At 39.6% G+C, this 11,395-nt stretch overlaps 1 protein-coding gene across 1 annotated transcript; it reads left to right on the plus strand.

The window, feature by feature from the left end:
• The first annotated feature begins 3,641 nt into the window (after positions 1 to 3,641).
• LOC138029040 (histone H3-like) lies at positions 3,642 to 11,395 on the plus strand. Its single transcript, XM_068876710.1, has 5 exons — positions 3,642 to 3,845; positions 6,057 to 6,157; positions 6,901 to 6,978; positions 7,757 to 7,794; positions 11,044 to 11,395. The coding sequence occupies exons 1-5, from the start codon at positions 3,692 to 3,694 to the stop codon at positions 11,138 to 11,140; spliced, it is 468 nt and encodes a 155-aa protein (XP_068732811.1). The 5' UTR covers positions 3,642 to 3,691; the 3' UTR covers positions 11,141 to 11,395.

Below are 11,395 nucleotides of genomic sequence, written 5' to 3' on the forward strand. Positions count from 1 at the left end.
CACTAGATTTTTTTAATTTTCTTTGCTATAGTTTTCAGAGTAGTTTCTAAATGTGTTACTGATCAAGGGTTATTTCAAAATATTATCGACGTAACAGAGAGAATCCCCATATAGGCTTTCTACTAAAGGTAATTACTGGTTATGTTATTTTTAGACATGGTCCCCAGTTTCTCCATGGATGTTACTCGCGCGTTGCGTGGATGTTTTCGAGGAGGATTTGTTTATGTTTTGGACAGCCAAAATAATGAAAAGCCAAAGAGCACTAAGCAATCGGAGGCCCAGCCGAACAAAAGACAGCGGAGAGTGCAGAAAACATCTCTACTATGAAGCATCTTTTGAAAATCAAACGTATAAAGGATTTTTCACTAAGTTAGCTGCCATTTTTCTCAGGTAGTTTCGAGAAAATCGCTTGGGCAGTTCAAGCATCGCGCGAGTAACATCCTCGGAAGAACTGGGCACCATGTAAGAGGGATTACCTTGGGTGTAAGGCCTATAAAGCGTTTTCACATGACGTCACGGCGGCCATGTTGGTGTTCCAAAACAAAGGAATGACGGCCATGATGGTGTGTCAAGCTAATCCTCTGGGATTTGAACTCCATTTACATGCAAATACTTTCTTTTGTTTCAGTAATCCAATATGGCTGCTGGTCACGCGAGTGAAAACGCTCCATATGGGGAATTTCCTCTCTTACCTTGGTAATCTCTTAGTTATTTGCAAAATGTAGCTGGATTATGAGGCCATAAAATTTTGGTAATAAGCCATTTCCTTAGCGAAATTTGTATAGCTCTTTGAGAATTGTTGTGATAGGGAACCGTTGTAGTCGGTTGAGTGTACTTTAGATTGGGTATGCTTATGCACAGAAGGGAAATAACTGGCATATTGTAAGATTGAGTTGCACGTCAAATGCATGTTTGGACTATTGTCATTGCTATATTAATCGTTTTGACACCAAGGAAACTGGTATTTGTTATTGCCATTTTCAAGGCTGTGCTAAACCCAGTGATTAATATTACTGTTGGAGAGATTGTAAAGTTTGGAACGCCAAATCTGTAACTCAAGGTAGATTAATTTGAAGTAAAAATTCTTGAAGTATATTAATTTTGGTCAACATTGTGCTTTATGTTTTGGAAGTACTGTATTGTCCCCGGGTGCGGGGGAGAAAAGTTTGGTTTTGACGTACGAAATTGCCCTCCTTAGCGGGGAATTTGCTTCATTTAGAAGGCAGGCCTGGTCTAATGCCCCGCTATTCCCCGGGTATGGGGCTTTCCACTGACTAGTGCATAAATTCGAACACGTTTTCTCTCGAAGCGGGAAAAGGACGTGCATTGACTTCTGGGATTGGATGGTGCAATCTCAGGGGATCCCTACACTGAGGATGATGGGATAGAATTGGAGGCATCTGAGAAGACAATTTCCACAAAGGAAAACCGTCGGTATGCACAAGATCTTGCTTCCAAGAATAATTCAGTCAGCCATTTTGGGACTATTGGAGTGCTGAGGTATTGATCTTCAAAGTAAAAGGTGAGTGAATTTCACGCAATGGAAGCCTGAAACGAAAATTCAATGATGCCAATAAAATGAGACACTGTAGCGTTGGAAAACTGAAAGATCTACAAAGGATCTCTGTAATTTTCACAGCAACAATGGTAAATGAAAATTCATAACCATCGAGAGACTAAGGCCACTGACACTGCGATTTGGTTACAGAGAGAAAAGGATACACGGTTCTCCAGTGGCCTGATTTCGCACACGCAAAGCAAACGCCAGGCCGGTCTCAGTATTGTCTTCAACCAAACTTTCCCTGGCTTTAACAAAATCGGTGCGTTCCAACGCAATAGCAGGATCTTCTACCACTTCTAAAATTGATTTACCGGCGGGGAATCGCTTGAACGTTTCAGGTCCAAAGTAGAAACGATAGCACTAAACTGAGAGGGAAAACTCTCACTTGCTTTGGGAAACGAACTACTTGACTTCGACATCATCCTTAAGGAGAACTAAACAGGACTTACGCACGCGGCCAAGGCTCGATCGCCAAATACAAACCACGATCACGTGGCACTCCAAGCGCCTGCCGCTCACAACCAGGCCTCTGCTACGTGACGGCAACATATCAATTTATGCTAATCAGGATTATCACAAATTACATAAATCGCGATGAAATTCATTTTATGGACAACCAGATAAATAAAGTTCACTCACCTACTATTTTCTTCGTTGTCCTGAGTGATTTGATGGGTTTTTGATTTTGATGACGGTTATCAAATTCCAATGATGCATGAGCGGTGTCCGGGTCATCTGGCAAAAACAAAAACCTGAGCGAAGCTAGTCTGCAGTGCAGGCGTTATTTTGGCGCGGAACGCTTGATAACCCAGGTTTTCGATGCCGCCATCTTGGATTGTGATTAGATGCTTGACCGGGAGAGGGTTGGTGCAGTGGCGGCTTGGGGGTGGGGCACTCGAAATAGTATTTTTCCTTCCCCTCCCCCTCCTCCCTTCCCCATTTTTCCACTTAACGCCTACTCCCTCAGCAAATATTTCCTCGCCCCAATCTTCCACAGTTACCAAATCTTGGAAAGATGGTGGCCTAATACGAAAATGTGCACTCGCGCGCCCAAAATACGCCTGCACTGCAGGCTAGAGCGAAGCTTGAAAATCGAGCAGGATTTTGAGGTTGCAGAGCCTTGTAAATGCGATGATTTTTGGCACGATGCTAGTAAAATTCTCTACTTTCTACGTGCCCAAGGCTGGGAGGCGAGCGACCTTTGGAAGTGCGAGAAATTCGTCTAAATTCAGGAGGCACTCGGCCGTGAGCGATCTTGGAATTTGGCCGAGTGGTTAGGGCCTGTGCCTTGAGATCCAGAGATCATGGGTTCTTGTAGTCCCTGGTTCAACTTCCTGGCGCACTTGTAAAATAGCTAACTGGTTTGCCTCCCGCCAGTTGGGGTTCCTAAACAATGGTATATGTTAAATGCTCGGAGATAATGGTTACTAGCTACTCTGAAATCCGAGGGTAAACAAAGGGTAAACGCCTTGTCTATTTATATTGTATGTGGCGACGCGTGGGATCTGAAGAGGAAATCGAAGCGTCCCAAAAACCCATCAAATCACTCAGGACAACGAAGAAAATAGTAGGTGAGTGAACTTATTTATCTGGCTGTCCATGAAATGAATTTTCCAAAATAAACATCGCGATTTAAAGTTTTTATGGAACATTTTCCTCGATCAGTTTAATCGACCGTTGCAACTGTCTCAAAATAACGTGACGTAACGCGCTCTCGCCTCCTTAGGGTTGTCTGCCTGTGATAAAAGCAGTGAGGACTGTATCAATACAAGGTCACCGGTAGCCTCGCAGCCATTCATAGGCTAGGAAAAGTAGGCGGCGAGTTCAGGCGCAATAACCGGCGAATTTCACCGGCCGCCGGCTCTTATTGAAAATTCTGTAATAAGAAGCAGGGAACTTCAGCCATTTATTTCCTTGAAATTTGTCATGGTAACATGAGTAAAATGTCTCATTAAATGACCTCAGAATGCACGTACCGCTAGTATTGGAACCGGAAGTTGATTCTCTTCTCAAGCTTCCGGAATTTATGGAATGACCTCTGACCAAAATGATAGTTTATCTACAGGCTCGAGCCATTGGACAAAATGCGCGCGAACGTTGAACGGCATCATTCATCATTCTACCACCATCATGGTTCGAACTGCGCTCGATAGGTCGCCCCAAAAGTCACCCAGCAAGAAGGCTAGAAAGTCTGATCCTCAGAAACGCACATCACAGTCAACTGAATTTATACATCAGAATGTCAGGCATCAATCAGAATCTAGAGATGGCGAGTTAACTAGAAGTGGGTTCAGTTGCTCGTAAACATTGCAATATACAACTACATGTAGTTCGCTATCAGAATTTAAGAAGCGCTTGACTAAAATTTTTTTGCACAACCGAGAATTAGGCCTGCAAACGGTGTAAGCCGCCGTCTTAGTTTGCTGATTAAATGACCGTGATATATTTTTCGTTAAACTTCATTCAGGTACAAGTCAAGAGGTTATGCTGACCAATTTGTAGGGTTTATTTAATCTCGCTCGAAGTTGCCCAGTATCGCTTTCAATGACATTTAGTTGTTTTTGTTTTTCGTAATTATGGGGAAAACAAGTTGAGATAAATTATAAACAAGTTTTATATACAAATTAATTCTCATGGGATAATTGATTGCAAGACAAACTTACAACACGTTAAGTTATTTACAATACTCTTTGGGTGGCTGGTTGTCTGCAGTCTCCATCGTTATTATAGCATTATTATTGAGATGATACCGGCTCTGAGGCAGCAGACCACCACACCGGCAACTGTAGTTTGTTTTGAATAGTGTGTGGGCTCTTCCACATTCTAAGTGAGAAACCTGTGTTGTGACAATGGACCTACAGTTTGAGATGAATACAGACCCTATTTGCAGACATCATTTTATTATAACATTTACAATCAGTGGCAAAAGTCTTAGGACACTCACCCCCCCCCCCCCAAAAAAAAGAACAATGTTGCCAACAGTGAACAGACATTTCCTTGTCTATTTCAACATTGATTGGGAGAGAGGGGGAGCTTCTATTTTCAAGCTTTTAGTGGAATTTTGACAGTTATGCTTAGTTTCTGACATCTGAGAGGTTTTCAGGTGCATCCCAACCAATTCTCCCACTGATTGCACTGTAGGTCCACTCAAGGCTATGCCCTCTTTAACCCTTTCAATCCTGAGAGTGATACTAATAGACTTTACTCCATCTAATACCAGACAATTTGACTCTCTAATGGGGGCCACTTCAGAGACAAATGAGTTAAAGGCAGTAATTTCTCCTGGGTTAAATGAAGACCCTGATAGGTGGTCCCTCCAGAGTAACACCTGCAACCTTCTGCTGTTGCACATCCAACAAAGAAAATCAAGGGGCAATTTTATATTCTTGGTTTCCTTTTCAGGTTGTCAGAAATTAAAAATTGAAAAAACAACAAACTATGAGATTCTTAAGAATAAATCTTTTTAACTATTTTCAGCTTAGTGTACATATTGTTTTCAAAATCCTAACGCAGTTTTAGTTTTGGAATTGTGATTAACATAAATATGACTTCTGTGTATTTACATGAAAGCATAATTTTGCCCATTTTTAATAGGAAAATGGAAAGAAGGGTGTCTATGTGAATAATTTCAAGTTATGCAGAAAGGAGAGAAAATATTTAAGATCAGAAAGATTGTTAAAGTAGACTAAAGATGTTTGAACTCAAGTGAACTATAAACTGTGCGCCCAGACAAGAAATAATTCAGTGGGAGAGTCCAGAGCGCACTGAATGGCTATCAGAGAGATGGGTGTTATGCAGTTTCATGGGTCTCTGCAAAACATGCACACAGTAGTGGCCAATGGTGATTTTGGCCAATAGCGATAAAAGCGGCCAGTGTTGATTTTGGCCAATAGTGATAGTAGTGGCTAATGCTGATGGACAATAGTGGCCAATGGTGATTTTGGCTAATAGTGATAGTAGTGGCCAATGGTGACGGACAGTACTGGCCAGTGGTGATTTTCCACTTGCTGAGACAGTAACAGGGAGAGATAACCAAGAAGTAGATTAAGAAGCTTTTAATTACCTGGTCATCAAAGTGAATCCCTGGAACAAGTTCAGTTAGGACACAGATCTTTACAACCTCTAATTTCATTGGATCCTTTAGGACGCAGCTCTATTGTGTTTTACGTCATGGTCTATTGTTTCTTTCGCATGGTTCTTTGCGTCCATTGTTTTCTGAACCAATCCTGGGAGTTCTTCTGAGAGCTGCGTGGCAGCCCAACAAGTTGACAGGAATGTCAATAACTTTTCAATTAGGCAGGGAAACTAGGAAAGTAGATGAGGAAAAACAGCGACTTTGTAGTGTTTACTCTACTCTGAAACTAGGCGGGTATGAAACACCCAGGAGGTGGGGGAAATCCCCGGCCTCTGACCCTTAATAACAGCTCTGAGTTGATAATAATATTATTTTGCTTGTTACAATACTAGTATTGAGTGTTGGTTTATTGTTTGCTAGAAAAAAGAAGATATCGTCCAGGAACAAGGGCACTCATGGAGATCAGACATTTTCAGAAAACAACTCATTTGTTACTCAGAAAAAGACCCTTCATGAGATTGGTAAGCAAGAACCACATTTAACCCATGGACTCTGGAACTGCCCTATTGACAAGTAAAATCTATTAAGTCTCACTCCTTGGAGTCGATGGATTAATGACAGAAATGTTTTGGTTAGTGCATTTCCAACCTGTTAAGGCCTGGCCAAACAATGTTGAATGATCCAACGTCATCCAACATGAATTTTTGCAGTTGTAGCTGAGTGATCCTGGCCAAAGATGTAAATGAGGCATCCAGTCATGGTACAAAGTTCTTTGCTTGTGTCATGTAAATGACAGTTTTCATTGTTATGGGTTATAATTAATGATTTGGCCGAGGCTTTACCGACAACAATAACTTTTAACACTCTTTATGTGAGGTTAAGAGAAATAACTATTGACATTTTAAAATTTTGAACCAGGATGAATTCATATATATTTCTAACAGTTAAACAGCAAGTTCATGTTTTAACATATTTCAGTAAAAATTCTGAAAAAAATAGGCAATCCACCAGTTTTGGTATGTGGCAGGTACAATACCTCGAACATTAAATGCCATTGGAAAGGGTTTTCTGCTTCAAGGAGAAGTTCAATTAAGTAGATTAAGTAGCCATTGTTGTACTCAAACCCATGACCATCCCCAACTAATGAGCTATCAAGTCATCTGGGAGCTAGTCATTAATTTTGCAAGTAGATATTTTTTCTAAAAAGATGTAAATTGATTGTGGATAGGTATATTTTACCAGGGATTAAATATACTTTTAACAGGTGCGGGAAATAGCAGACAGATTTTATAAGAGAGGCGAGTTAAGGTGGCAAGTTAAAGCCTTGTTTGCTCTTCAAGAGGTACACAGTGTTTTTCTTGTCAAATTTCTATTTGGGGTGTAAACTTTTTTGTTTTAGTTTACTGGTACTTTATTTTCATCACTACTTTGGAGTTCCTCTTGAGGACAGAAAGTCAGTGGTGGAACCCTGTGAATAACATATTGCAAACACCGAATTAATGGAGCAGCATGTGCAGTGGTTTCAAGAACTTTTGAAGGAGATGCCTGGGCTAATCAATGTAAGCGGTGGTCACTCTTGTCTTTCACAAGGGTTTCAGTGAAAATCAAGGCAGAGTATCTGGCTGTGAGAGGCAAATTTCTGACAGACAGTTGGCGGTATACCGCCAATGACCAGCTTCTAATGAAACCACTGAGCATATGTTCAAGGGAGTGGACTCTAGTTAAACAAATCCCTCTCTCAGTGGCATGCTTGCCACTCCATGTCTTCAGTACTTGCTGTGTTGCCTGCCCTGTGCAAGATGAGCTATGAGATGAGTTTGCTTGATGATTTTACAATTTTAGCCCATTTAGAAGAAAATATTTGAGTCAGACAGACAAGCTAGTGGGAAGCATGACCTGGTCCATTTGCAGACTAATTTTCAGGGAGGTGATGAAGCCCACTCATACCTCTACATGTACCTAGCAATTAACATGGTAAAGATGTCAATTGTGTCAACTTTGCATGAATCGCGCTGCTCACAAAAAGTTTCTTGAAAAGAAAAGGGAAAATTTATATTGTCATACTGCTTTCAGGTTTGGATAATGTATAATAATGATTTACTCTATTTCTTCTCTTGCAGTCAGCAGAAGCATTTTTAGTGAGACTATTTGAGGACTCGTACCATTCGCTGTTCCCTTTTTCTTCCTTTTTTATGCATTTCCAAATGTGCATGCAGCTTTCTTTAAAGTGCCTATGAAGTTAAAAAATACCATTTGCTTATTTTAAAGACCTTTAAAAATGATGAAGAATAGTGTTTACTATTTTGGAATATCTTCTCTCATTTCCTAGATATTCAAGTTTTTGTTCAAAAAATGGTGACGTCACAAACTGTACACATGCTTCTAATAAATCCCAAAATAATATAATTATTGAGAATATTCAGAAAATAATTATTGGATGGGTGTTGTTCAAACTTGGCACTAGTAATGTACTGTCATCAGATAAGGCACAAAGTGAATACCATTAAGATGCTGCCATGGCAACACTCGTTTCCAGTTCTTCTCTGCAATGAACCAAATATGTCTGATTTTGAGTAGATAAGTGTAGAGGCAGATAGTCAGACTTCAAACGCACGTGCTGCCCCTAATGCTTTACATCTCTGTATAAGCTTACAGAGAGTGTACATGTCTTATTATGGCAGTAAATGACAAAATCAATCCTGTTCAACACCCAAAATTGTAGCCATGGCAACAGCATTGATGGTATAATTTAGTAAGTAAGTAAGACAGTATGGTTTACATGTATTCAACTACAATGGCAGGAAATCCTGGATAACAGTAGTTATATCACATAAGCTACACATTAATACATATCATACTTCATAGTACAATTACTGAATCTCGCTAAATCTCTTCGTATTTAGTTTGGGGGGCAACGACCGGCTACGTCCTGGACGGAGATTGTAGTCAAGTTGAATGGTACAGTTATGCCTTACTTAATGTAGATTACCACTGCCACGTTTGAACAACACCCATCCAATATTTTCGGAGACATTCTCAATTTTGTGAGTTATTGCAGTCATCTGTACAGTAAAGTAAAGTAAAGTAGACCTTATTTAACGTCGATAAATCGTAACAGTAATTCAACTGACAAACCTGAGGTCGACGGTGCGCTCATTTTACTCCCCCCTCTCCATCAGTGCTCCGTTTTACGGGTATTTAAAGCTACTTAGCTACACGGAAAGGAAAGGAGTCGAAACAAGGATGCGAGATCCGGGAATCGAACTCAGGACCTCTTGCACCAAGGCCGCGCACTAACCGACTGTGCCATCCTTGCTCCTTGCAAGTTTGTGATTGTGATGTAGTTTGTGATGTAATCAATTTTTGAATAAAAACTTGAATATCTCTGAAACAAAAAAAGATATTCCAAAATAGAAACACCATTCTTCATCAACTGAAATGTCTTTAAAGTAAGCTAAAGATATTGTTTACGTCATACGCACTTTAACTCTCAAATTACTGTGATTATCATGATTCTGCAGTCTCATCTTCAAGCTTCAACGGCCAAAGTGCGTTTTGGCTGCCATCAATCAAACAAAATCAATTGAAGCACATTACATAACCTATCAATCAGCATCTTAGTTTCCCACAGTACATTTGAACTCAATGTTGATGGAAAGCAAAGGAATCTTTAACTACTGAAAAACCTCTAAAAAGATATGATAAAGGAATTCAAGCTGTGAACTACACAAAAATTCCAATTCACTTTCCAGAGGTGGAGTCAATCTTCCTGGCTATGTTTGGAAATTTGATTAATGCAAGCCAAAACACAGTTTGGCGCTTAATACTTGAAGGTGAGATTCCGCAGAATTATGCAAATCGCAGTAACAGTCCCACTCTATTATGTGTTAGTGTTGATGCATGTATCCTGTATTTTTCTGTTTTCTGTTTTCCTTAAATCAACTTCTCTCTCTGGGTTGGGATTATGCAATGTGTAATCTGTAAGAAATTAAGAGAATTTTTGCAGATGTAACTGAGTGACCCTGGCCAAAGATGTAAATGAGGCATCCAGTCATGGTACAAAGTTCTTTGCTTGTGTCATGTAAATGACAGTTTTCATTGTTATAGGTCATAATTAATCATTCCACAATATTTATTCACTGAGTAAAATGACCCAACATAAAATAGAGTAGATTTGTTTCTTAAACCAGGGCTGTCATTAAGGGCCGTGGGCCGAGGATTTCCCCCAACTCCTATGAGCATGACCTCCCTTTAAAATAGAACCAAAAATAGCTTTGAGAAAGTCTACATTGAGAATGAAATACTGTATCTATGAAAGAAAATGAGTAAACGTGAAATTTCTGGAACACGCGAAAACTCTGCTTTACTGTATCAAAATGTAAGTCTGAATTCATCCACGAAAAGTTAAGACCTTTGAGGGGTTTCCGTTGTGTGAAATGTCAGCTTCAAGGTAGGCACACACAAAAACTCTCAGTTGTCAATTTCAGAATTGAGGCAGAATAAACTCAAGACCTTTTTTTACAGGTGCAGCCTCAAGTTAATCGAGTCAAAGGAATGTAGACGCCAATATCTGCCCATTTAAGTAGCTAATACATGGTCATTCAGACTCTTGTTTCTTCCTTTCCTATTTGTATCGGGTAGAAATGCATCGCGCCGAGCGGTCAGGAAAAACAGAAGTGTCATATTTCACTGTGATACATCCCTGTTCACGGGCTAACAGTCAGAGTGGCGCAAAAAATTTAGGCATGGAATGTTCAGGAGATACAGTACTTGTCCTGTTCATGTTCAAATTATTATGATTGGGAAGAAACTATGGTAAAAAAAAAAACAAGGACAACCGATTCAAACCTGCGAAAAGCAAGAGGCTTCCCCTCCACAGTTCTAGAGAGAACGCCTGAAGCATTTCGCCAGTTTCCAACAAGCAAAAGAATGCGACATCTCATTGTGAGATGATTCATCGTAATTCTTTCTTTAAAGTTGCTTTCTTCCCTGAGAGTTCTTAAATTTATGTACTTGAGACTGTATTTAAGTTACGGTAATACCTCTAAATTTTGCAGGTACCATTTTGGCATCGGGAGGGGAGAGTGCAGAGTGTCTCTTGAAAATGGTTTCCCACCTACTTTTTTTCTATACCCGACAACTTGAAATCTTAGTGTCGGCCCTGTTAAACCATCCTCCTTTTGAAGTGTGGATCATTGATGTAATGCAAACGATAAAAATGTTTTCTTTTTTGGAAGATGTCCCCAGAACTTTGGAAGGTCCCTTTAAAAAAATAAGTACACTGAACTTGCAAGTTTTCATGCATCTCTAACTTTAGTGTAATACTATATAAAATTTGAATGGATGGATTGAATGACTGTTCTTTTTGCTGTTTGCCTTTGTTTTGTTGCTTGTTTTTATTTTACAGCAATTTATGTGCCATACATGCGAAGCGAGTTACTGTCATGCCCAGAGATATGCAGCTAGCAAGAAGAATCCGAGGTCGCCAGGATGGATTAGGATAATGCAAACAGATTTTACATTGCCCCAACCCAATTGATGTTTAATATTGGTGTATATTTTAAAAGACCAGTCGCATTTTAATTAGACGTTTCCATACTCACAATTTGAATTTTTTAATCATTTCTCTTTGTTATAAACACAAACATTTTTAAGGACATGAGAAGGAACTTACTTTTATTATTGTTATTTTTAAACTTATTTGTATGGTTAATTATTACTATATCAGTATTAGTTAATAAACCCTTAGTATTTTGAAA

This window comes from Montipora capricornis, chromosome 13 (genome assembly GCF_036669925.1).
Source record: "Montipora capricornis isolate CH-2021 chromosome 13, ASM3666992v2, whole genome shotgun sequence".
Lineage (NCBI taxonomy): Eukaryota > Metazoa > Cnidaria > Anthozoa > Scleractinia > Acroporidae > Montipora > Montipora capricornis.